Source organism: Oncorhynchus masou, chromosome 26 (genome assembly GCF_036934945.1).
Source record: "Oncorhynchus masou masou isolate Uvic2021 chromosome 26, UVic_Omas_1.1, whole genome shotgun sequence".
In the NCBI taxonomy this organism is placed as follows: domain Eukaryota; kingdom Metazoa; phylum Chordata; class Actinopteri; order Salmoniformes; family Salmonidae; genus Oncorhynchus; species Oncorhynchus masou.
Window position 1 is genome coordinate 6045100 of NC_088237.1, and position 27775 is coordinate 6072874.

At 42.4% G+C, this 27775-nt stretch overlaps 1 protein-coding gene across 5 annotated transcripts in view; it reads left to right on the top strand.

Moving 5' to 3' along the window:
* Positions 1 to 189: 189 nt before the first annotated feature.
* LOC135514694 (ubiquitin carboxyl-terminal hydrolase 15-like) overlaps positions 190 to 27775 on the top strand; it is a 35926-nt gene continuing 8340 nt past the window's right edge. The window contains exons 1-12 of one of the 5 annotated variants that reach the window (XM_064938214.1): positions 190 to 295; positions 1186 to 1316; positions 1921 to 2051; positions 4279 to 4405; positions 6039 to 6184; positions 13713 to 13774; positions 15147 to 15236; positions 23414 to 23555; positions 24061 to 24234; positions 24955 to 25113; positions 26063 to 26287; positions 26769 to 26852. In XM_064938214.1, coding sequence (XP_064794286.1) covers positions 207 to 295; positions 1186 to 1316; positions 1921 to 2051; positions 4279 to 4405; positions 6039 to 6184; positions 13713 to 13774; positions 15147 to 15236; positions 23414 to 23555; positions 24061 to 24234; positions 24955 to 25113; positions 26063 to 26287; positions 26769 to 26852 — 1560 coding nt within the window. In that variant the 5' untranslated portion in view covers positions 190 to 206. Of the gene's footprint in view, positions 296 to 1185; positions 1317 to 1920; positions 2052 to 4278; positions 4406 to 6038; positions 6185 to 6321; positions 7930 to 13699; positions 13775 to 15146; positions 15237 to 23413; positions 23556 to 24060; positions 24235 to 24954; positions 25114 to 26062; positions 26288 to 26768; positions 26853 to 27775 lie in introns of those variants that run through there. The other 4 variants (XM_064938213.1, XM_064938216.1, XM_064938215.1 and 1 more) reach the window with 4 other exon arrangements.

A 27775-nucleotide genomic window follows, 5' to 3' on the forward strand; every position in this document is an offset into this window, starting at 1 on the left:
TCAAGGTATAGAAATTTTATAAATCGGAGCAACAATGATCTAGCAATATTCAGGGCACATGCTGTAAACCATTAGAAGTTGCGCTATCCACGGCGACTTCGAGGCACAGTTCCAGTTCGGGTTGATGATTGGCTGAAAAGGGCTGTTTTACGCCCGTGTGAGACGCTTCTCTATCCCATCATGCAGCGGGTGATGTCCAAGGAAAGATGGCGGAAGGAGGAGCGGCTGATCTGGATACCCAGAGAGGAGAAGTCGCAGCACTGCTGAAAACACAGCTACGAAAGGGAGATACTTGGTAAGAGTTTGCTGGTAACTTTTTAAAGGTCTTAGGAAGGTGCTGGCTGACCTTACCGTGGCTGTCAAAGTGCTAAAGCAGCGGAGAGCGGGTGTGACAGGCCGTGTTGACGGTTACCTTGCCAGTTAACGTTAGCTGTCAGCTTCTGTCAGCTAAAGCTAGCCAGCGGCTTCGCCACATTCCACAGTTTCTCTTGACCAAGTTATTTGCCAACATGGGAATGTCTAGACACATAGGTACGCTACCAACGTAGCTAGTCAAATACATTTATTTTCCCAATGATTTCTGTTTCATGATCTTGCGATTCAAAGCTGGCTAGCTTGATTTCAAGTGGTTTGCCCGTGACGTGAGCTCATCTGGCAAGTCAGGGAAGAGTCATGAAAAGCAACTGTCAAAATTACTTGGCTTGCCAACTAACACACTCACAAACGTGCCAGTATCAAACAGTTAGCTGCTGACATAATTGATGTTTAGTGACAATCAAGTGTCCCAACTAGCTAACCTTTGTCTAGCTCACACTGTTAGCAAGCATCCGTTTCATGGTAATTGTAACATTCTTTACATTGTTTAACGTTACTCCAAATGAAAGGCAATGAAAGTTATTTTTTTAAACTAAAAACAGATCAGCTGCTGGTCATTCTGAAATGACCCCTTTGTCTCGAGTTCTCTCTAACAAAGATTAACTGAATGAGAAACAGACTTTTGTAACTGGATGTCCTTCTCTCAGCTGTGCTGGTTAGTGGGTACCCTGCCTGTACTTTGGAGCTACACACTTTTTTAAATAAAAATAAATAATTCTTTACTTATCAGATACCATCAGCTACCCCAAACTCATTAGATCTAATCTAGTGTGATCTCAAATCTAAATCATTGGTGCTCTTAATACATAGGTACCTAGTGGACAGCCACTGGTTCAAACAGTGGAAGAAATATGTGGGCTTTGACAGCTGGGACAAATATCAGATGGGAGACCAGAATGTCTACCCTGGACCAGTGGACAACTCGGGGCTCCTTACAAGTGGTAAGATGCACCACACTCAGACCTCCTTGATGCAATATTTGTCTATCTCTGGAGAGATTAGTGGAAAAGGTGACTTCATAACATGCTCTTTTTACTCATCCCCAGTGTGTCCAGATGAACCCACCACTGTTTTGCGAGTACAGGATGTTTAGAGTGATCAACATGATGTATCTTACCTAATATATCAAACTAAAGGCTGTTATACATGCAATTTCTGTAGGCTAAGTATGACAGAAAAAGTAGGTCTATAATATACTCTAAACATCAATGAAAATGTTCAAGGGTAGCCTTTCTCTGGTCTATTAGAAAGCTATCTGTAGCTTTGTTTTATTGTATAAGAAACTGCCATTATGAGTAGTCTACCACCATTGAAGCTGTCCCAATTGAACAACCCCATTATAACCCAAGCCATACATTGTCCTAAAATGTTTCCCTTTAATAACCCCTCTTTTGCCACAACCTGGGTCATATTCATTATGACAAACAAACAAACAAAAATGTATTTTTGTTATTGGCCAGGTTCAGGTAGTCCTTCCGTGTCAGTCCATTTTCTATTGTTTGTTGCCTAAAGAACATGACCCGGTTGTCTCGCTCTCTCGAGTAGATGGGGATGTTCTGGCCATCAAGGAGCACCTCATTGATGAGCTGGACTACATCCTGATCCCAACAGAAGGCTGGAATAAGCTAGTGAGCTGGTATCCACTGATGGAGGGACAAGAGCCTATCTCACGCAAGGTAAGGATGAGTGACATTAGTGGCTAATTATGGCTGGTGTGGTCCAATATCGTTGTTTTTAAGTGGTCAAATAAACCAAGTAATGTAGACCTACTGTATGGGTATAAGAGCTGATTGGGTACAGTGTACGTAGCACCAGTGCCTCAGCGGTAGTCAGATGAACGAGAAGCTCAGTCAGAGCACAAGGCTCAGGTACTTTATGTGAAGTGGTGAATAGTATGAGATAAGATAATATGGTCAGTGCGCAATTACATTTCAATGGTCGCTGTTTGGCCTGTTTGTCGATAACCTACTTGTAGCCGAAGAGGTTATTGTGGTGTGAGGAGTAATTGAGAAGTTTCCATTTGTGTCAATTTCGCATGTGTCTTATGGGGTTGGATTGATCAATATACTTCAGGTCAGATTGGGATGATTGTGAAAAAGGATACCAGGATAACTTTGATTTCTAGATCGATATTAAGTCCCTCCCAGCTAGTAACTGAATCTCAAGCTTAAGTTCTCAATGTTTAGCCTCTGTCTTCTTCAAGAGAATCGCAGCTGGGCTGTTTTTGATACAATTTAGCTACCGGTATTCCAAATATGCTAGCTATTATTTGTAATACATGGACTGACACTAACGTTCTGTATAAGGACTTGATTAGTTTTTAAACCTAAAGTGGTCCCGAGTACAGATGCTTACTGATTCAATGTTGTCCAGAGAAGATCAGATTTTCTAAAGTGGAAGTAGGCTACATTGATATGATTTAGTTGCTTTTTTATTCAGTGTGCTTTTGGTTTAACTCTGACAACTGACTACAGTATAAGCCAGTAACTCACCTAAGGATTGTGTTCCTGGAAACACCAACGGGGTTATGATAACGTAGGGTTATTTCTAAGGGCTAACTGCCAGCTGGGCCTACTGTACTTCCGTGAGCCCAGACATGGCTTTCTGCATTTTCAAATCTAGCCAGTCATGGCATCATGGCTGCTGCAGTGCTTTATTTTTCTCTCCCCATTTGATCCTCCCCTTTTTGCCATGTATGTTGCGGGGGGTATCGAGTGGCCCTGGCCGTTTCTATTTTCAGAGAGTGCTCTGGATGACTGAAACACCGCAACATGGAGCGAGCTTCGAGACACAACATGCAGGAGGTTTTCTTTCTTTCTCACTTTTGGGGGTTCTTTAACCGTGTTGTCAGACTGTTGGAATTGATTTTCCGGGTTCTCCTATTGCGCTTCCACTCAGCTTCAACGTAGAGAATCTATCACCTGGGGAGTGGATTCTAGAGTGTCCTTGTTTTTCCAAATAGCGGAATGCTGCCTGAGGTCAAACAGAGAGAGCGGCAGAGGCTTTTTAAGAGCGAAGGAAGAGCGAACAAGGGAGAGAGCCTAAGCAGAAAGCGAGAGGGCGGGGTGGATCGGGGTTGGTTCTTAGCATAGCTCTTTTCGAAATTGGCTGTTCTGTCAGTTTGTTACTGTGGGACTTATAACTTGCCTTTTATCTCTGTGTTAGCATGCCTTTGCCGGGCATTCATTTTATAAGAAGGGCGGTGGGTGATGTCTGATGGGTGAATCTGATCCAGGCCTACAGCTGATCTCATTGCCTGGGGTTAGGGCGGGTCTGTACCCTACGGGCCAGCCACCAGCGGAGGGGCTAGCCACCAGAGGGGCTGTGTGAAATGAATAGGAATGGACCCTTCAGCTATGTCTACACTCTGGGGCTATATTTAGATTCTCCGTCATACGCTCCTATCAACGGAGTTAGAAAGTGTAGCCTATAGTTTATACACTTACAATTCTTTCAGTGTGTAGATATTCCTATTAACTGGGTAGCCAAATTCTTAATTTGTTTCTACTGCCATATGCTGTGTTCTTTATTTCTTGTTTCCTTGGTGAAGTTGGTGATTGCTTCTCTGTTCAATGTTGAAGAGTTTTAGCAAGTTCCAACTTGTACTCAATCAGCAATGCCCATATCGGAGCGATGTCATGATGAGTTTAATTAGCAAAAAATATTTGTTTCCTTCATATGCCATCATGTACAACAAATGATTAGATCAAAATTCACAATGTAATGAGTTTAATTGCCAAAATTGTAACCGAGTGATAACTATTTTCTTCTCATGCCATCTATCATGTAAGAGAACTTTAACATTGTCAAGTGTTTAATTTGAAAAACAATCATATTTGTTAATGAGTTTTCTTTTGCCATCTGTCATAATGTAAGACACACTCTATTGACATATTTCGACAGGTGGTAGAACAGGGTATGTTTGTGAAGCACTGCAAGGTGGAGGTGTACCTCACAGAACTGAAGCTGTGTGAAGACCGCAACATGGACAACGTGGTCACCAGACGCTTCAGCAAAGCGGACACGATAGGTAGGCAGACACTGTTATTCTCCCTAACAGATTGAATGGAGCATATAGTATCTTTATTTAGAAGAAACTCTCGTCTCTTTTCCTCGTTGATTATTTCCACATGTTTTCTACCCCGTTTTTATTTTTACCTTTAATTAACTAGCCAAGTCAGTTAAGAACAAATTCTTATTTACAATGACGGCCAAACCCGGATGACGCTGGGCCAATTGTGCGTCGCCATATGGTACTCCCAATCACGGCCGTTTGTAATACAGCCTGGAATCGAACCAGGGACTGTAGTGATGCCTCAAGCACTGAAATGCTTATAATAATAGTATTATATTTATTAGCCTACACTTTTATCTACAGTGGCTTATCGTCATGCGTGTACGTATGGGTAGTCCTGGGAATCAAACCCATGCTCTACCAAGCGCCATACTCTACCAACTGAGCTATAGAGTACCATTTTATATTGGTGTAAACCTAGTAAGCATTGGTATGACCATTATTTTCATTGTACAGTTAACCTGACAAATGTAGCAGCTGTCCACTTTTCTCGGCCAGAGAATGAATGAATTGATCATTCCCATCCATTAGCACCAGTCACGGTGATTGCACAGGAGAACTTCTCTTATACCTGACAGAGAATTAATAAGTAATATATTTGTTTTAAAATGCTCTCCATTTTCCTCTTTGTGGATCAATTCCACTCATTTTCTTCGTGATATTAGGATTTTATATTCATATCCTGACATGTTCTGTAGTTCTTCATTTGACTTGTTGGTTGTTTACTTTGGTGCCCTTGCACCATTGCTCTTAGTTATTTCACTGATAATACAAACATCTTTTAAGTTTATGAAAATCGGATGCATTGCCAGCCTTTTAATGGTCAATTTAAACAGTGAAATCACAAGGGAAGGTCACTGTTGTTTGTCAACCTCTTATATTTGACCCCTTTTTCTCCCCAATTTCGTGGTATCCAATACCTGCTATCTTGTCTCATCGCTACAACTCCCGTACGGGCTTGGGATAGACAAAGGTTGAAAGTCATGCGTCCTTCTTAACACAGCGCGCATCCAACCCGGAAGCCAGCCGCACCAATGTGTCCGGAGGAAACACCAGTGTACCTGGCAACTTTGGTTAGCCGCACTGCGCCCGGCCCGCCACAGGAGTCACTGGTGCGCGATGAGACAAGGATATCCCTACCGGCCAACCCCTCCCTAACCCGGACGACGCTAGGCCAATTGTGCTTCACCCCACGGACCGCCCGGTCGCGGCCGGTTACGACAGAGCCTGGGCGCGAACCGAGAGTCTCTGGTGGCACAGCTGACACTGCAGTACAGCGCCCTTAACCACTGCGCCACCCGGGAGGCCACTGACTTTGCTTTTGACTACTGCAAAATGATGCACTCCCAAAATAACTGCCAAAACTCACACAAGTAATCTGCAATTACATGGGCAGGGAGTGTTACTATAAAGTAATGAATTAATCTGCTGCCAATTTATCAGAGCATGAGAGATTTATACACCCAATTATTCTCTGCCCTAAGTATGCAGGTGCATGTGTGTAATTTTTTCAATTTGTCACCTACATGTTTTGTATACGGCATGTTGCTTATTTGTTACCTTTGTTCTATAACCTCCTGTCATGCAGACACCATTGAGAAGGAGATGCGTAAACTGTTCAGTATCCCAGACGAGAAAGAGACCAGGTTGTGGAATAAGTACATGAGCAACACGTTTGAGCCTCTGAACAAACCGGACAGCACTATACAGGACGCAGGACTCTACCAAGGACAGGTATGAAATAACCCTTGGATATCAGGCTATTTATACATTCTCTACTTCCTGTCCTGTCATCGCACCAGTTATATAGGATCTAGATTATTCCACACCATGCAAACTGACAAGGAAATTCTCTATGCTCTTGTTACTAGGACTGGCGCTGGAGGGGATGACTGCCGTTTTACAGGCTCCGGACCAATTGTGCTATTTTGTGGGGGGGTTTTCGCATAATGTAGATGCTACTGTCTCTTATGACCGAAAAAGCTTCTGGATATCAGAACAGCGAATACTCACCTCGAACTGGACAAAGATTTTTTCTTTAATGAGGATATAATTTCTCTCTGACAAGGCCGAAATCCCTGTAATTCGCCTGAAGATAAAGAAATACAGGTGAAGGAGATCAGGGTGCCTTGTGAAAATTACGTCGGCGAGTAGGTAACCTGCCTCTACTATCCGTTCTATTAGCCAACATGCCATCACTGTAGTATAAACTGGATAAGTTCCGTTTGAGACTATCCTACCGATAGGACATTAAAAACGAATATCTTATGTTTAACTGAGACGTGGCTGAACGATGACACAGATAATATACAATTGTCAGGGTTTTCCATGCATTGGCAGGACAGAACAGCTTGCAAGCAAATACTAAAGCAAGAAGTACCAGTGACTCGCTCAATACGGAAGTGGTCAAATGACACGGATGCCACGCTACAGGACTGTTTTGCTAGCACAGACTGGAATATGTTCCGGGATTCATCCAATGGCATTGAGGAGTACACCACCTCAGTCACCAGCTTCATCAATAAGTGCATCAACTTAGTCCCGACGTGCGTACATATTGCAACCAGAAGCCATGGATTACAGGCAACATCCTCACCGAGCTAAATAATAGGTCTGCCTAAATCAAGGAGCTGGATACCAGACTTCCTGACAGGCTGCTCCCAGGTGGTAAGGTTAGGCAACAACACATGATCCTCAATACGGGGTCCCTCAGGGATGTGTGCTTTGTTCCTTCCTGTACTCCCCGTTTACCCACGACTGCCTGGCCAAGCACGACTCCAACACCATTACGTTTGTTGACGACACAACAGTGAGACAGCCTATATAAGCGTCTGGATTAGTGTCCTACTCCTTGAAAGCGGCAGTTCTAGCCTTTAGCTCTATGCAGTTGTTGCTTATAATCCATAGCTTCTGGTTGGGATATGTACGTACAGTCACTGGGGACAACATCTTCGATGCACTTATTGATGAAGCCGGTGACTGAGGTGGTATAGTTCAATGTCATTGGATGAATCCCGGAACATATTCCAGTCTGTGAGAGCAAAACTGTCCAGTAGCATAGACACCACTTCGGGCTTTAGTTTTTGCTTGTAAGAAGAAATCAGAAGGATAGTATTATGGTCAGATTTGCATGCATCTGTGTGTGGATTAAAGGTGGTCTGGATGAGCATTTTCTTGTTTGCTTATGGCCTTAGTTGGTTGAGTGTGGTCTTAGTTCAACCATTGGTTTATGGTGGTAAATAGACGGCTAGGAATAATATAGTTGAGATCTCTCTTGATAGATGGTGTTGTCTACAGCTTATCATAGGGTACCCTACCTCAGGTGAGCAATACCTTGAGACTACTTTATTAGACATTGCACACTAGCTGTTATTGACAAATGGACACACACCCCCACCCCTCGTCTTATCAGACAGCTTCTCTGTTCTGCCAAATCATGAAAAATCACACCAGCTTTATATTATCTGTGTCGCCGTTCAGTCACGACTTGGTGAAACACAAGATATTCGTTTTTAATGTCCTGTTGGTAGGATAATCTTAATTCTAAATCATACATTTTATTTTCCAATGATTGCAAGTTAGCCAAAAGAACGGATGGCAGTGGGAGTTTACTTGCTCGCCTACGAATTCTCATAAGGCAGCCCGACCTCTGCCCCCTTTTTCCTCCGGCTTCACGCAAATGACGGGGTTTTGGGCTTGTTCCCGGGAAAGCAGTATATCCTTCTCGTCAGACACATTAAAGGAAAAAGATTTTCCAGTTTTTGGGTGAGTAGTCGCTGTTCTGATGTCAAATAGTTGTTTTCGGTCATAAGAGACAGTAGCAGCCACAGTATGTACAAAATAAGTTAAACGCAAGAAAACTAACAAAATAGCACAGTTGGTTAGAAGTATGTAAAACGTCAGCAATCCTCTTCAGTTACACTGGTACACGGTGTTAAGATGTAATAATAATGCTGTTTAATTAGCTTCTTGAAATGTCACGCCTCTCAGGTGGTGGATTATCTTGGCAAAGGAGAAATGCTTACTTACAGGGATGTAAAGAAACTTGTGCACAAAATTTGGGAGAAATACACTTTTTGTATGTATGGAACATTTCTGGGATCTTTTATTTCAACTCATGAAACATGGGACCAACGCTTCATGTGACTCCAACCTAAGTGTATGTAAACGTCTGACTTCAACTGTACATTTAGCCTACACATCTTAAGTGTCTGGCTCCAAAGAACAGCGAAGCTGCAAGTGTCCTTTCCCCCCCACCTGGGGGAGTTTACCAGAAGTAGCCTAGGCCTAAACATCCATTTACAAGCAGGGATTAATCTAGACAACTGGGCAATGGGTCACTGGAGGGACATTCCACTCGATGGTAACAGCTGCTCTAGAGGATATACAGGAGTGTGTCCCAAATGGCACCTTGTTCCCTACATAGTGCACTCAGGACTCTAAATTAAAATGTCATTGGTAGTACTAGTGCCTCACACTTAAAGTTAAGAGTAAAACATAAAATTGATTACCTTGTTTTTGGCTATGCTGGATTAAGTGATATGACATGCTATTCTATAAAATAATTTCTCTGTAATTAACTAGAAAGTTGGGGCACCACGAAATAATGTTTATAGAGCTGTTATCTTCCAAATAAACTCAGACTGTTACGAATCCCTTTTGGCCCGACAGTCTAGGGGGGGGGGGGGGATGGTCATGAGACCCGTAACAAACTCATGCAAATTGTCACAATTAAAGTAAAAGTGAGAACGAAATAACCAGGACAACTGAAATCTACCGTCAAACTCAAGGTTTATTTGAAAACACACAGTAATGGGGGGAGCACGAAAAGGGGCTGAGCTGGACTCAAGGAAAGAAACAATAAGTATTTAAAAAAAACCTAAGCTAGACTAGCCTACTTTAACAGCTAACTAACCAAAAATACAGTGGGTGGTCCGCGCAGTTAACTAGTGTATTTAACAAAGTCTACCAACAGGTAGTGTATGCCCATGGGCGACTTGTCTTGGTTTCCCCTTTTCCCACCAGCAAACAAACACCATAACCAAAACAATACTCACAGGTGATGACAAAGTGCTATGGAGGTGCTCAAACAAAAGAGGTTAATACACAACGAGAGAGTGAAACACAGAGACCTACAGACATGGCATTTACAGAGAGATTGAGCTCCAGAGCAAACAACTGACAGGGTTTTTAAACCAAGGGAAAGGAACTGTGATAGGGTAGGAAAACAGGAGGAGGTGTGTCTTCTGATTGATGATTGATTGGTGACTGATTGGGGAGTGATGATTTTCACCTGTGAGGGGAGAAGGAGAGCAAACACAGGATACATACACACACACACACAGGATACCTGTATCTGTAACATAGACCTAGTAATCTTTTACATCAGTGGCAGTCTATTTAATCGTCACTTTATTCAGTCTCATCTGAAAGTTGTACATTTTTGGTTATCTTCATGAACCCTGGCTAACAAGTTGAATCGGCAATACAAAATTTGATTTAATAATTTATTTACTAAATACCTAAATGATCATACATTGATTACAAATGTCATAAAGGAAAACGTCCCTACCGGACGGAACAGATATCACGGCTGGTTACACAAAGGGGGTTGGGTTTTGAATGAAAGAGCAAGAAGACCGAGTAACAATGGGATGCTATTGTAAATACAGAATCTTATGCATTCTAAATAACCACCCATTTGGAAAATGCAATAAATATTTTCTCTGAGCTGCGCTTCACTAGGTTGGTCGTAGATGGAAGGCCAGGTTGCCCAGCAGGGGCTCTCTTGTCCTTTGAAGAATGTCTCTGGTGGTAAACTGAACACGTTGTAGTATCGTTGTGTGTGTTAGACTGGATACGTCGTCCGTCCTTTCCTAGCCCACGTTTACAGTGACTGCTGGTAACTCAACGGCTAGGAGGTATCACTTCTGGAGTGAAGTATTCAATGTTCATACCAAGTTGCCATACTTTTAAGCTCGTGCTATATTCTGGCTGGTATAGTTGAAATTCATCCTTTAAGCGTGTCTATCGTCACCTTCACATTGAACATGATGCTAGTTTCGTTATTATCTGAGCCCTTTTAACGTATGACCGTCGTCCTCGGTACAGAAAGCTGAATTTTCATCAACGGGTTTATATAGAGGTGAAAGAAGGGCGTGTTAAATAGTTTACAACCAAAGTCTGTTCACTTGGGCGGGGCCTCTGAGTTAGCAGGGTTTCCCTATGACAAACCGTTCTCTCATTTAAGAAGCTAAAATGACATTTAATCTTTTCACAAATACGTTTAAATTGCACAACAATTCCACGTGAATCTGATAACATGAATGTGTCGACTTTCCAAGATACAGTTTGTCATCCTGTCATTAGTAGTAATGTCTCAGACAATAACTGATCTGAGATCATATTCATTCAGGGTAGCCTAGTGGTTAGAGCGTTGGACTAATAACCGGAAGGTTGCGAGTTCAAACCCCCGAGCTGACAAGGTACAAATCTGTCGTTCTGCCCCTGAACAGGCAGTTAACCCACTGTTCCTAGGCCCACCTTTCGATGTTACAAAGGCTTTACAAGAGTCAACTCTATAGAGTAGAGGGAGAGAAAAGGGGAAAGGTATTTATGGAGGTCATAAACCTCCCCCAACAGGCCAAGTTCATGACAACCTGAAGCACATGCTGTGCTCTAACTAATATTTGACCGTGTAAAGACATTGGTTTTTAAAAACTTGAATGTTAATACAAAAACCTGCCATTGAAATTAGTCATTTCTGGAATATTAGGTTTCTACATTGTTTAAAAGCTCTACCTATTGACGTGGTATAAACTCTTACCCTACGAGGTACGGAGCCTGATGGTTTTCTTTTCTACCTGATAATTAATTGCGCCCACCTGGTGACCAGATCTAAATCGGTCCCTAATTAGAGAGGAACAATGAAAAATTGCAGTCAAACTGGCATTGAGGTTGAGTTTGAAGGACCTATTGAGATGAGTTACATCACATTTTAAACGGTCTCTTTAAGAGCCTCAAGTTTGAGTGGTGACGCATGAAATCAGTCATGTAATGAAGCTATCCTTTTCCCTGTTTTTTCTGTGCCCCCAAGTGTTTAGATAGCTAGCTAACAACCTTGTTATTTTACTAGTATAACGTGACTGAACAAGGTGTAAACAAATGTAAGTGGATTTTGAACGATCCACAACATTGTTTTTGGCAATATTCATAAACTAACTTCATGAAGAAAAAGTTGGGGAAAATCTACCAGCCAATACATTTGGCATAGCACCAAAAAACTATTATCGGCCTTGTTTTCCCCTTTGATATTTTTTTTCAGGTTTTTGTTCTCAAAATCACACTTAATAGAACATCCAATTTTGTTTGTCCACAACAATGCTTAAATCACATCTTTTGAGGTCTGGGAAAGAAAGTAAAACATTTTGGTGTGTAGTTGCTCTTTAATTTCAGTTGTGCATGTCAAGAGACTGGTGTTTGGCGGGTGGTGTTTCTCTATGGCAATAGCAGAGTTTATGAGACAAAAGATACAAATCATATTGATATCATCATTTTGCCAGGTATGCTTTGCAGTTTAATATTTAATTTGGAAAGTTTTATGGGAAAGCCTTTATAAATGACTGTTTCGGCATCGCTAACTGGCAACACAAAGTGGTAATCCCATGCAGTTATGTCTTGAGAAAGTTTCAAGTAATACATATCACTGATACATTCTTTAGACATGCTCTGGAACTTTGGCGAATACTAGGGCTTTCTTAAAAAGCCCACTTTGGGCCGACTGTCAATGTGCAGTTCATATATGCATAATCTATGAGCAGAATTGCTGTCTTTGCTCAATTAGCCACAAGGTAAAAAAATCTGTCGTTCTGACCCTGAGCAAGGCAGTTAACCCACTGTTCCTCGGGCACCAGAGACGTGGATGTCGATTAAGGATTTCCCTTTCCTAGTTTGAAAGCAACTGTTTCTCTGCACTCTGTGCTGTGCCATTTTTATTTCTCCACCCCTATATTTTCCACCGTGTGGGCCCTTTGGGGCCTGGTCAAATGTAGTGCACTAAATATGGAATAAGGTTCCATTTTGGACATTACCCAGGCCCCCACTTTGGCTTTTCAGTCAGCCTACGACAAAGCCAACTAAGAAGCAAAGGGATACTTAGGTATATGATTCATCTCCCTTTTTCCCTGTATTATGAGATTGGGAAATTACTACGTTTTACTAGATGCATTAAACCGATTTGAGAAGTACAAGTAGATTCATTAAACAGATTGGAAATGCAGAGATGCTGCACAATCGAGTTCACATAGAAATCGCAAGAAATCCATATTGCATGCAATATTCTGAAATGCCTCTCAGCCTTGTGTTATGTCTGTTTTTACATTGTACTCTGTCTCTATCCCTCTACTTCCCACACATTAGAGATCTTCACGGATCCACCTGTACCCGAATACCTGAGACCGTATCCGGACCCAAGCTAGATAATGTTACGGGTCTAGGTCGGGTCTGATAAGTGTCACGGGTCTCAGGCATGTGTAATTTTAACCGACTTGTCTGAAGGGACTGTACAGATCCTAATGTGAATGCTGCAGTAGGGAGAGCAAGAGACATTTCATAATTTATGCTGCTGCACTTGTGTTTCACGAGAGTGGAGCTTGTAGCTTGTTGTTGGCCAATCATAAGTCATGAAAGTGGCAATAGACTACAGTCATAGAGCCTCAGTGTGTGACAATAGAGCTTATTTAAAAATATAAATATTTATTTTTTACATTTTGTAATGGGTCCAACTTTTTGGACCTCTACCATACACACCAAGCCTCGCCCCTGTCACTCAAGCAGCACAGTTCCTCCTCCTCGCTGGATTCACAATAAGTTTGCATGCTGTTCTATTAGGTCAAATGCAGTCAACAGATTATTCCAAACAAGAGCAATGTTGCTTTCCACTTTGCTTCTTGACATAAAATCATTATTTCTATGATTCCAACAGTTCACAAAAAAACAACATTCTCCCAGGTCTTTGATCTTTATCAGAAGTAAAATGGCAATATTTGGTAAAATAGCTTTGTTTGTTTTGCCCATATCGTGTAGCCCTATTGTAAGTAGATGCAATTGTAAAACAGATTTGGAAATACTACAAGACGAGTGTTGCCATAGTACTACATTTATGGTATTGTAGGCCAATCTGGCGAAGAAAGTTTAACATATATGTATTATGTTTCCATATATTTATATGTGTATTATGTTTCTATTTCTGATATCCATGCAGGTCCTGGTAATAGAGCAGAAGAATGAGGATGGATCGTGGCCTAGAGGTTCCTCTGCACCTAAGTGAGTGTGTCTGGCTGGGTCCATGACCTTCCATTGACTTCCAATTAGGAATTACTCTCACTTGGCCTGGCGATTGAAAGACTGGTTCCTCTGAGGCTCAGTTTTCTCTATGCTAGTCTATTCTGCGAAGTTTGTTTTATACATTCAATGTATATATTTATGTTCAACCCAGCAGACCCTTATCATTATTTTTGCTGCTATTTTCCTACAGTCTTTCGTCTTTGAATTTCAACTCCCTATCATATATTTGCTTCTATCCTATTTGCTTGGCTTTAGTTGCTAACATATCTCTTATCGTTTAACTCAGGGGTTTTCAAACTTTTTTTGCCCAGGGACCTCGCCCAGGCAAACTGGCGACATAGGGACCCCCATAATACGTTATGTCTTGTCTCAGGTGAATGATAATGGCAGGTAAACTTTTTTTAAATTAATAGATTTGGTAAACAGTTTAATTATTTTGACCTCCCCACAGTTCATTGGAAGGGTTAACTCTAACAGTCTATTAGCTAGAAAGGCGTCTTGACGGCATAGAGAAAGTTTTGCTGTTTCAAAGCAATTCTACACATTTTTCTATTGAGCTGAGAGATTTGAGCAGTTTTTCATCAAATTTCCAGGAATTCTACGTACATGGTTTGGCATGGAGCTGAGAGACAATTTAGCTTTTTTTATAGCATATTTCTTGTTGTTTTATGCATTTTCCAATGGCTAATGCATTGTTCTTCTGCTCAAACATAACAAAATCAATGGGGCATGTGCATTGAATGCCCGGATGTTTGGAGTTTTCGATCTCCCTGACTCTAGCTTTCTTTGTTAGTTCTCAAAGTTGGTATTATTAAATCATAGTTCAATATCTTTTATGCATGATTTTTATCTGGGTTTGGTCATTTAAGTTGACAACTTTTTCCATCCCTAAAATTACCGCTTGGATGGCCCGCCTAAGAATTTCCTATATAGAGCAAACCCTGTGATCAGCTCCAATTACTACAATTTTCTCAATTTTAAAGGGATAGTTGGCGATTTTGGTAATGAAGCCCTTTATCCACTTCCCCAGAATTTGAGGAACAGTTAGCATGCTAACTGTTCCTGCAGACTTAGTTATTGGGCTAACGCTAGTTAGCATTAGCTCGTGAAACTACCTTTAACTAACTTCATACTGGACGCAGAGACGCATTGTGTCCACGATGATATTCTGTTGCAGCTTGTGATATTGATAGAAATGGCAGACGCCCTGCAGTACCTGGACCCGAGTTTGAAAACCCCCGGTTTAACCTATTTCCATACTTTTTGAATGAACCCTCAATCTCTCAAAATCCTCTTCTTTGAGAGCCTTTATCCTTTCTCTCTAACTCATGATTTTCTTTATCTTTTGAAGGTCATCTGGTACTTCCAATCTTTCTGCTTTGCCAAAGATCTCCCCTTCATCTCTCACAAACAATCATAACAGCAGCTTCAACAGCAGGAAGTAAGGACTATTGAGCATAGAGAGGGTTGTCTAATTGACTGACTGGGCTGGGGCACATAGAGCCATAGAGACACTACGGAATTCAGCAAACTCTGAACATCAGCGATCTTGGTGCCAAAGGTTCTATCTAGGCAAAGAGTACAAATTAGAATGTTATTGATTTAATGGAATGTTTGGTGCCAATATGAAGGATAGTTTGTGGACTCCGTACATCTATGGCTCTGGGTTAAGGCTTGAGGTGGTTATGTGGGGATTTGCAGTTGCCTGCATGGTTTATGGTTTTTATCTGTTTTCACAGCAGTGTATTCTATCATGGGTCTAAAGAGCTTCTGTGTAGTGAACTGTATTTGAATGTCATCTCAGATTAAGTCATTATCTATTGACGGAATTATGGCTTAATTGACATTTCAATCTTAACTAACTTGATTGAAGAAGAGTAATTTTGTGTGGGTGCTTCGAGTGAGAATCAATAGCTCGTGTGAGCCTCATGCAACCCAGAAACTCTGAGACCTTGGTTGGACACCACTGCTGTGGGTGTGGATTGTATTGTCACTGTCCAGTAGTTGAACAATAGCCTAATAGTAGAGGAATGTTTTATTTTCCACTAGTTGTGAACCATTGCATGCTGGAATGGGTGTAATATCAGTGTCACTCAACACTGTAGGTTATTCTCGCTGAAGGCTTGTGTGTGGAAATAGGCTATGTGCAATTTTATTTTACCTGGCATCTGAGAAATACGGGCACATTACTGAGAAATGTATGTATGTAGCACACTTACGGTTCGAGCATGTCGCTGTTTTCACCATTGCACACTAATGTTAGATGTATTTCCATATTGTGTTCTTGTTTCTGTGGACTCCATGGTGGCGATGTGGGAATAGGATCTCCCTGCAGATCCCTTTCCTGTCAACCCACTCCTCACTGTACAGCGCCCCAGCTTGGTCCGCTCTGGGATTGAATAATGGATAGGGTGCTATTTTAATCTGGGATGTTTCAAACCAGGATTAAGTATGCTAGGATGCGTCTTTTGTCTTTGACTGTTTGATTGTGGATAGGGTGGGACAAGATACATGTGTTCTGAGCCACTGTCCCTAGACTCCCTGTGTACAGTGAGTCCTTTCGTTCGCATTTTCTATGCATTCCCTCTTCTTCCTCTCTCTCTGAGCATATTGTGCTGCATGTTCTGCAGTCCCTGTGTGACCTTCAGAATGCATTTCATCTGCACTCTCCCCCTTTCCACCTCCTCTCTCTCTCGCTCTCTCTCGCTCTCTGTGTGTGTTGCGACACAGATGCCTACTTAATTATTCTCCTCACATCCTCCTCCAGCTATGCTCTCTACTCAGGCTACAGTAGATTCTTAAGGAGACCCAGTTATATGAATACCTAATTGCATATTAAAGAAGCTAGCTAGCTACTAGAGAAAGTACCTGTATTTGGCCACAATGTATTCTTCAGCCTCAGCAGGAATTCTCTGCTGTCAGGCCCCCTCTGTCACCCCCCCTGCTATTTACCCTGCCTTTTCTTGAGCTCATCCCTCTATCTTGATAGGAACATCCCCTTTCTTTCCTTTACCCATCTGTCTCTCTCCTGTACCCTTTCCTCTCTTTCACCCTACATCTCTCCTTCTCCTGTACCACTCTGTACTCCACCTCTATCTTGTCTCCCCTCTCCCTTTACCACTCCCCCCCCCCTCGCTCTCTCTCTCCATCTGTGTACCTCTACTTCCTGAAGCGGATTCTTGACCATCGTCGTAGCTTAGCTAGCTGCTGCTATAAATAGGCTATCCTTTGGTAGCAGCAAGGCAGAGCACACGTCAAGGCAGGGGCATGCTAGAGGGCAGGGCAGGGATTGACACTGTCACATAGCAGGGCTCTGAGAGCGAGTGAGAAGAGGCACTGCAAAACTTGAACACTGACGGAGGAGGAGGGATTTTTTTTTTCGTTAGCTGTGTTTGACTGTGTTGTGCTCGGGAAGGACCTTGCTTTACTGTGCCTCTCTGCTGCGTGTCTGAACTGAACTGGGATTTAGCTCTGGGACCAAGGCCTGGGCAAGGAGTGAGCTGAGCTACAACTGGACTTTGGGATCGGATTAGGACTGGATTGAACTAAGCCCCGGACTAGGGCCGCGTTATGGAGATGGATTTTGTGAGGCCGGTGTCTGATGGTTAAAGCGTTTGAGATGAGATGCTCCTGTGCTGCTGGTGGTGCCTGAGGACAGAGCTGAGGACAGAGCTGAGGACAGAGCTGAGGACAGAGCTGAGGACAGAGCTGAGGACAGAGCTGAGGACGAACGCCTTGACAGATTTAGACAGGAGCAGGGTGGTGGTGGAGAGAGTGCTGAGCTGTGAACAGGCTGCTAATGCTAACACTTCTACTGCTGGGGCCGGTGGTGGTATTACTGGTGGTGCTGCTACACCACCCCTTGATCAATGGGACGCAGCGTCGCCCCACTCCCAGAGGTCTGACTGTTATTGCTGTTGCAAGTCATTTTGCTGTACCTCAAGGCTTTAGGGTTGAGGCTATATGCAAAGTGTTTTCTTTAAGATGTGCTGACTGTGTCCTCAGGTTTAGAGTAATTATTGGGTGCTAGGGTTGGGCGACAACAACCTTTGTCCTATCGTGATTATCCATAAAACATTGATATATGAATCTATCGTCCGCATTAGCCACACCCCCAAAAAGTAAAATAACAAATAAATAAGCATTTTAAACATCCGCTAAAACAAAAATTGGGCTGTGGCACGAAATCGAATGAAACTATGGATCTTAACGAAAGATGTTGAAAGCCTGGGCAGAGGCTAAGTTCAGGCAATGGCAAATCTTTGGGGAGCAGTGACTGTCTGATGAACGAGCTCTCTTACCGTAGTGAGCTAGGTTACAGGCCAAATCAAACTACTTCCTAAGCGCTTATGGCAGACTGTTAGTGAACACGCTAAATTCCGGAAAACAGTTAATTCACTGAAGCCAGGTAATTCTGCTACTTCTCTGCCTAAACTTTTTCAGTAATAATGTAGGAAACTGCTAAGATTTATGATGCTTTTAATCAGCATTTTATCTCTGGTTTTGGCCAGTCAGTTGACTGTTTGTCCCCACATACAGCTTCCAGTTGCCTCGATGGATAATCAGTCAACCTCACGTGACTTGGGAAATGGTAGTCTCGGTTTCTCTTTTTGGCAACTCAGAGAAACAGCAGTTATTGCCCATTTATTAGCTATTGACACTAAGAAGTCATTAGAGGCTGACATTTTGGACCGGTCTTTGCTTAAGCATGCAGCGCCTCTCATTGCTGGCACAGTAACACACACTTTTTTAAATGTAACTTTAGTATCAGGAAATATTACAAGTGTGGAAAGCAGCTTTGGTGCTATCACTCCGTAAGGGTGGGGATAGTTGTGATCTCGATAATTATCATCCCATTTCCAGGCTCCCCTGTCTTGCGAAAAAAAACTAGAATCATTGGACCACAAACAGCTACATTATTTTCTATCTGTAAATGGTGTACTTAATGTTAATAAATACGGATTCAGAACTAAACATAGCACCACTACGGCTACCATGCTTGTTGTAAATTATATTGCAAATGCCTTAAAGTTTTGTGCTGCAATCTCTGTTGAATAAGCTGTCCTCGATAGGGTTGGGAACTGATGCTTGCCAATGGTTTCATAATTATCTCAATGACAAGGTATATGGGATCAAATCTGAGTTCCTTGACTTGCATAAATCTTTTTTTTTTAGTCTACTGTATATAAATAAATAAATAAATATATATTAGTAATTATTTAGATGCAGATGATAGTGTTGATCAGCTTTAATATTGCAGACTGACTTCTATCAATGTAATTGGTTCCCTAACCCTACCACTCCTCCCCTAATTGGAGTAAACTAATGGAAAATACTTAGACTTCTACAGTTAATTGATTGATTTTCACCACATTTTGTTATTGTAAAATGTATTTAAAAATATTTTTTAATCACTAATCTTCACACAATACCCCATAATGACAAAGTGAAAACAGGTTTTTAGAAATGTTGGCAAATGTATAAAAAATAAACAGATACCTTATGTAAATAAGTACTCAGACTCTTTGCTAAGAGACTTAATTGAGCTCAGGTGCATCCTGTTTCCATTGATCATCTATGAGATGTTTTTACAACTTCATTGGAGTCCAACCCTGGTAAATCCAATTGATTGGACATGATTTGGAAAGGCACACACCTGTCTATATAAGGTCCCACAGTTGACCGTGCATGTCAGGGCAAAAACCAAGCCCTGAGGTCGAAGGAATTGTCCGCAGAGCTCAGGGACAGGATTGTGGCGATTTACAGATCTGGGGAAGGGTACGAAAACACACAGTGGCTTCCATCATTCTTAAATGGAAGAGGTTTGGAACCACCAGAACTCTTCCTAGAGCTGGCTGCCTGGTCAAATTGAGCAATCGGGATCAAGTGAAATATCTAGGCTGTATCACAACCGTCTGTGATTGCCATAGGGCGGCTCACAATTGGCCCAGCGTCTTCCGGGTTTGGCCGGTGTAGGCCGTAACTTACAATTACGGCCTACACCGGCCAAACCTATAAGTAAGAATTTGTTCAGCTGACTTGTCTAATTAAATAAAGGTTAAATTTATAAAAGTAACAGCAAAGTACAGAGATCCTGTACAGCTAAGACAACGCAGGAGTGGCTTTGGGACAAGTCTCTGAATGTCCTTGAGTGGCCCAGCCAGAACCTGGACTTGAAACAAAATATTTGTGTAGCTACGCTCCCCATCCAACCTGAAAGCGCTCGAGAGGATCTGCAGAGAAGAATGGGAGAAACTCCCCAAAAACAGGTGTGCCAAGCTTGTAGCGTCATACCCAGGAAGACTTGAGGCTGTAATTGCTGTCAAAGGTGCTACAATAAAGTACTTAGTAAAGGGTCTGAATACTTATGTAAATGTGATATTTCAGTTTTTTCCTGTTTTGATACATTCGCAAAAATGTTTTTTTTGGTGTGGACTTTGTCATTATGGGGTGTTGTGTTTAGATTGATGGGGGGGAGAAACTATTTTAATCCATTTTAGAATAAGGCTGTAACAATGTGGATAAAGTCAAGGCCTGAATACTTACCAAATGCAGTGAATACTTTTTACGTCCACTGTACATTTAACTTCAGTTATCCCTCTTCCTTATAGTCCCACCCGTCAGCTACCCTCGACCTTTCAATCTATCTCTTACCCATCCAGTTTTGATTTCTACCTGCCATATATTTTTCAACTGTGCTGCTACCACCTGGGTACTCTACCATGCACCTTAGAGGTTGCTGTCCTATGTGCAGTACATAGTCGTGGAACACTGGTCACTTAATAATGTTTACATACTGTTTTACCCACTTCATATGTACACTACATGACCAAAGGTTTGTGGACACCTTGTGGAACGTCTCATTGCAAAATCATGGGCATTAAAATGTGGTTGGTTCCCCCTTTGCTGCTATAACAGCCTCCACTCTTCTGGGAATGCTTTCCACTAGATGTTGGAACATTGCTGTAGGGACTTGCTTCCATTCAGCCACCAGCATTACTGAGGTCGGGCACTGTTTGGTGATTATGATGAAGGTGCTGCATTGAAAGTCACTGAGCTCTTCAGTAAGGCCATTCTACTGCCAATGTTTGTCTATGGAGATTGCATGGCGGTGTGCTTAATTGTATACAACAGTCAGCAACGGGTGTGGCTGAAATAGCCATTTGAAGGGTTGTCCACATACTTTTGTGTTTATAGTGTATGTACTTTATTCTAGTTGATCCCTATACTCTTAACTATTGCTGGAAATGTACTATTCAGATATACATTTCTATCCTTAAAATGTCAAAACATCCCATGTATGTATGAGCACACAGCCATGCAATCTCCATAGAGAAACACTGGCAGTAGAATTGCCTTACTGAAGAGCTCCTTGACTTGCAATGTGGCACTGTCATGGATGCCACCTTTCCAAGAAGTCAGTTTGTCAAATGTCTACCCTGCAAGAGCTGCCCCGGTCAACTGTGCTGACATTGTGAAGTGTAAACGTCTAGGAGCAAAAGCGTCTCAGCCGCTCAGAACGGGACCGCCGATGAACGTAAAAATCGTCTGTCCTCGGCTGCAATACTCACTACCGAGTTCTAAACTGCCTCTGGAAGCAATGTCAGCACAATAAATAACTGTTCGTTGGGAGCTTCGTGAAATGGCCGAGCAGCCCCGCACACAAGCCTAAGATCACCATGCGCAATGCCAAGCGTCGGCTGGAGTGGTGTAAAGCTCTCCGCCATTGGAATCTGGAGCAGTGGAAACACGTTCTCTGGAGTGATGAATCACGCTAAACTATCTGGCAGTCCGGCGGACGAATCTGGGTTTGGCGATAGCATTGTCTTTATGCATTTTTATGCACTATACATTTGGCAGGCCTGCATAGTGCCAACTGTAAAGTTTGGTGGAGGAGGAATAATTGTCTGGGGCTGTTTTTCATGGTTCAAGATCTCCCTTAATTGGAACTAAGGGACCTAGCTTAATGCTACAGCATACAATGGTGTACTAGATGATGTGCTTCCAACTTTGTGGCAACAGTTTGGAGAAGGCCCTTTTCTGTCAGCATGACAATGCCCCGTTCATACAGCGAGGTCCATAAAGAAATGGTTTATCGAGATCGGTGTGGAAGAACTTGACAGGCCTGCACAGAGCCCTGTCCTCAATCCCACCGAACACCTTTGGGATTAATTGGAACGCCTACTTCGAGACAGGCCTAATCGCCAGACATTACTGCCCAACCTCACTAATGCTCTGTGGGCTGAATGGAAGCAAGTCCCCGCAGCAATGTTTCAACATCTAGTGGTAAGCCTTCCCAGAAGAGTGGAGACTGTTATAGCAGCAAAGGGGGGACCAACTCCAGATTAATGCCCAATATTTTGGAATTAGATTTATGATGAGTAGGTGTCCCCCCCCACACGCACACCACAAGACTAACAGTATCTCACACACTGAACAAAAAATGTAAACATGTAAAGTGTTTGTCCCATGTTTCATGAGCTGAAATAATGTCCCCGAAATCTTTCATACGTACATAAATCTTGTTAAATTTTGTGCACAAATTGTCTACATCCCTGTTTATTGAGCATTTCTCCTTTGACAAGATAATCCATCCACCTGACAGGTGTGGCATATCAAGAAGCTAATTAAACTGCATGATCATTACACAGGTGCACCTTGTGCTGGGGACATTAAAAGGCCACTTTAAAATATGCAGTCGTCTCAACACAATGCCACATGTCTAAAGTTTTGAAGGAGTGTGCGTTTGGCATGCTAACGGCAGGAATGTCCACCAGAACTATTCCCAGAGAATTGAGTGGTCATTTCTATACCATAAGCCACCTCCAACGTCGTTTTAGACAATTTGGCATGACATCCAACCGGCCTCACAACAGCAGACCATGTGTAACGACGCCAGACCAGGACCTCCACATCCAGCTTCTTCACCTGCAGGATCGTCTGAGGAGGGGTGGGGGATTTCTGTCTGAAATAAAGACCTTTTTGTGGGGAAGAACTCGTTTTGATTGGCTGGGCCTGGCTCCCCAGTTGACAGCCCTGCCCAGTCGTGAAATCCATAGATTACGGCTTAATTTATGTTGCTTGTTTTTGTTATTGTTTTTATTTCCATCTATCACATCACAAAGTTGTCACCATCTGTTGGCTGTCAATAATTGTCAATAGACAATGCTATCATAATATCACCCGACCCTATTGGGAGCTGTGCTATATTCTGTAGGTGTTTTCATTTTTTTATGTTGGTTTCAGCTTTTTGTTTTTATTGTACAATTGTGTTCTCTTACTTTGTACCTTTCTCCCCACACTGAATGAGAATTTACAAAGACCTTATGGGAAGAAATTGTTTTTGGGGGGTTTGAAATGAAATGTTTAAGGTTTATGTATGGGCACTAGCCTTTGTATTTATTAAGGATCCCCATTACTCTTTCTGGGGTCCAAACAAGATTAAGGCAATTATTTAACAAAAATAAATTGAACGGTACGTCATTCAAACAGCACATTACACCACTACTTTATGCCTGCATTTGTTTGGTAACATCCAGTAATTTTATCCAGCCATATGAAATAGGCTAAGTCCATGTTCTCTATTTATTCCTGACTGATGTTATGTAACCTCTTCAGTGTGAAAAACTCCAGCTACAGCCTTCCGTCCTACCACCCTTATAACAGCTATGAGTGCTCCGAGGGCAGGCAGAGTGAGCGGGCTGGCCTGTGTGGTCTTTCCAACCTGGGAAACACCTGCTTCATGAACTCTGCACTGCAGGTACCATACCCTAACCCCTCAACTTGCCCAATAATGTTTGTACCATGTTTTGTGCTGCTATCATGTTGTGTTGTCATGTGTTGCTGCCATGCTATGTTGTTGTCTTAGGTCTCTCTTTATGTAGTGTTGTGGTGTCTCTCTTGTCGTGATCTGCATTTGGTCCCTTTTATCGCAGCCCCTGCCCCTGCAGGAGGTCTTTTACCTTTTGGTTGGCCAACATTTTAAATAAGAATGAGTTTTTTACTGACTTGACTGGTTAAATAACGGTTAAATAAAAATATACATAAAACTGTTAACTCTGAACTCTGGTGTGTATGCATTGGTTTTAATTGTATCATGGCAGGAACAGCTGCGGGTATTGATTGACCTTTGGCATTGAAAAATACTGGTGGTTTAGGTGATTCCTTTGACTGTTGGATTTTCTCATTATTCCCTGTCTCTTGCATATTTTACTGCTTCTTTTCCACCTTTTAATCGTTTTTTATATATTTTATATTTTCTACAGTGTTTAAGTAATGTACCTCCTCTCACCGAGTATTTCCTGAAAGACAAGTACAACGATGAGTTGAACGAGGACAACCCTCTGGGAATGAAAGGGGAGATCGCCAAGGCCTACGCTGAGATCACCAAGCAGTCGTGGTCTGGGAAGTACAGCTACGTCACACCACGGCCTTTCAAGGTAATTTACGGCACCAGCGTTGGTGTCGTCCATTTCCATTCCAGGCATTTCAGAAGGTACACTGAAATTCCAATTATCTTCAATGCTTTAATTGGGAAAATGTGTAATTGGAATTTAGTTTGCATTCTGAATTGACTGGAATTTAAATGGAATTGACTCAAACCCTGTACTGTACCCATACCATACCCATAACTTCTGAAATTTACATGGTCTGAAAGTTGTTCCCTCACTTCTACCTTGATTCTGGATTGAAATGCAGCTATGATGTGCCCAATCCCAAATTGACCCTTAGACCCACAAGCCACAACAACCGAGTCTCTTGAGCAGTGATGTAGTGGTAGAAAGAATGGGTGAGTAAACACTGATTTCCGTTCGTGGTGAATAAAGTAACACTCCCTATACTTTCAATCTGGTTTTCCGCAATAGGTGGGTAAACATTCACACAACATAGAAAAGGTGCGTAAACTGTGTTTACGTGCGTTTACCATCGATTACACCACTGCTCTAGAGTAGATCAGAAAGGATCACACAAGAAATATTGCAATATTCCTACTTTGCTAACTGACAGGCTACAGGTTGGTGTAATCTGTGCTATTTTGCTTGCTTCCACCAATTCGATCTTCACAAGTTCCCTAGGGGTGAGGTGTCAATTTGGAATTTCCTATAGATCTGTTGCTGAACCTGTTGTGTGTGTGTGTGTCTGTTCTCCCCTCCCTCCAGACCCAGGTGGGTCGCTTCGCCCCCCAGTTCTCAGGCTACCAGCAGCAGGACTCTCATGAGCTGCTGGCCTTCCTGTTGGATGGTCTACACGAGGACCTGAACCGCATCAGGAAGAAACCCTACATCCTGCTCAAAGATGCTGAGGGCAGGCCTGACAAGGTCTGTTACTGCTAGCTTGATGTCACTCTTTATTTTATTAGTTTAGTTTAATTCGCTTTACTATTTGTCAGGGAACATGCACAATAAATACATTGCACCATAGCTACAGTACACAGCTGGGCAAATTGTTGCCTGTGGTCCCAGGTAGTCTTGCTCTCTCTGGCACTCAACACTCATTCAGTTGTTGTTGTGCGTTGATTGTTTAAATGGAAATCTTTGTCTTTAAAGCCACAATCTTGAGTTTGGTGTTTCAGCCAAATGAGGCATTTATATTCAAGAATCAATGGGTATATCATTAATTTAATGACCAATTGAATGGCAGGAAATATGCCAGATCCTTGGCCAACTCTATAACCTCATTATTGACTCTGTCGCCAATGTGTTTCTGAAGGAGAACCAGTCGCAGTGGGAACAAACAGTGTTCACACCTCCAGTCACTCCACTGTGTCATTTTAGTCTGTTGAAATGGTGTCTCATTGCCTTGAGACATGGCTGTAACAACCATTATTATATTTTATAGTCTGTCTCGGCTATGTTTCTGATGGCATTGCTTTTCTTCCTTTCTGTAAGACTGTAGGCATGTCTCTAGAGTAAAACAATTAATAAAAACAGTGTACCACTCCATAGTGTTCTCTTGGCTTATGTCAAAACGGTATCTCAGCCATATCCCTCCCCTCTGTGTGACGACTGTAGGTGTTTGCCAAGGAGTTTTGGGAATAGTTGTACCACCACACACTCCATGTGTCCCTTCACCGCATATCTAAATAGTTTGAGTCTCTCCCTTCCCCTCTGTGTAACTGTATGTCGTGGCTGAGGAGAAAAGCAAAACCAGTAGTGGGAATAAACGCTATCATAGTACTATACCTCCTCCAGACACTCCATTGTTGCTATTTCACCCTTTGTCAAAAATGGTTCCTCACTATCTTCCCTCCCCTCTGTGTGTCTGTAGGTGGTGGCCGAGGAGGCGTGGGAAAACCACATCAAGAGGAACGACTCCATCATCGTGGACATCTTCCACGGCCTCTTCAAGTCCACCCTGGTGTGCCCCGTCTGCGCCAAGGTCTCCGTCACCTTTGACCCCTTCTGCTACCTGACGCTGCCGCTGCCCATGAAAAAGGAGCGCACTCTGGAGGTCTACCTGGTCAGGCTGGACCCCCTGGCCAGACCCACACAGGTAACTATAGTATCTGGGTTGTATTCATTAGTGCACACTGTTGCAAAAGCTTTTACAACTGAAAACAAAAACAAATGTTTCTTATTGGATAGCACCTCCTTGTTTTGGCCTGTTTGCTTCTGTTTTGTACCTAGTGAAAATGACTAATGTCAGTCTGGACCCCTGACCAAACCCACACAGGTACAGAGCTGTTACCGCCTACCTAGAAATGAGTCATCCTTCACAATATTCTCTGCTTTTTAATGGATATCCTCTGAAGTGGATTTGAATATTTGTAATCAGCTTATGCTCTGAATAGGGACAGATGGAATCTGGAGGGAGATCCTTTTTATCAATACATTTTGAAGGCTTGGTGTATATTTAATGAATCTGCAACTATTCATTCTTCATGGGGTTTGGGAAATTCTGCTCCTGCGGATTAAGTTATGAGTTAATCTTAGGACCCCGGTTTAATGGCCATTTGTCTTTCTCTGTGTTTCAGTATAAACTGACTGTGCCCAAGGTGGGCTCCATATCAGACCTCTGTACTTCGCTCTCCACTCTATCTGGTGTCCCTGCTGAGAAGGTAAGATACACACACACACAAACGTCTGTCCTGCATGCTCTTAACTAAATCAGTTCTCCCTCATAAAATTGTTTTTTAACCTCAAGGGGTTTTATACCTGGTTAAATAGAGGCTAAATTAAAATGTACGCTCTGGAATGGTGTACAGTGCATTCGGAAAGTATTCAGACCCCTTCACTTTTTCCAGATTTAGTTACATTACAGCCTTATTCTAAAATTGATCAAATTATTTTTTTCCTCATCAATCTACACACAATACCCCATAATGACAGTGACCACAGTTTTTGGGAAATTTCAGCAAATTTATTACAAATAAAAAACAGATACCTTATTTGAATAAGAATTCAGACCCTTTGCTATTATACTCAAAATTGAACGGATTCAATTTATCATCCTTATGATGTTTCTACAACTTGATTGGAGTCCACCTGTGGTAAATGCAATTAATTGGACATGATTTGGAAAGACCCCACAGTTGACAGTGCATGTCAGAGCAAAAACCAAGCCATGAGGTCGAAGGAATTGTCCGTACAGGATTGTGTCGGCACAGATCTGGGGGATGGTACCAAAACATTTCTGCAGCATTGAAGGTCCCCAAGAACACAGTGACCTCCATCATTCTTAAATGGAAGAAGTTTGGTCTTCCTAGAGCTGGCCGCCTAGCCAAACTGAGCAATCGGGAGAGAAGGGCCTTGGAAGTGACCAAAAACCTGATGGTCACTCTGGCAGAGCTCCAGAGTTCCTCTGTGGAGATGGGAGAACCTTCCAGAAGGACAACCATCTCTGCACGTTGCCAATCAGGCCTTTATGGTAGAGTGAACAGACGGGAGCCAATCCTCAGTAAAAGGTACATGACAGCCCAACTGGTGTTTACCAAAAGGCGCCTAAAGGACTTTCAGACCATGACAAACAAGATACTCTGGT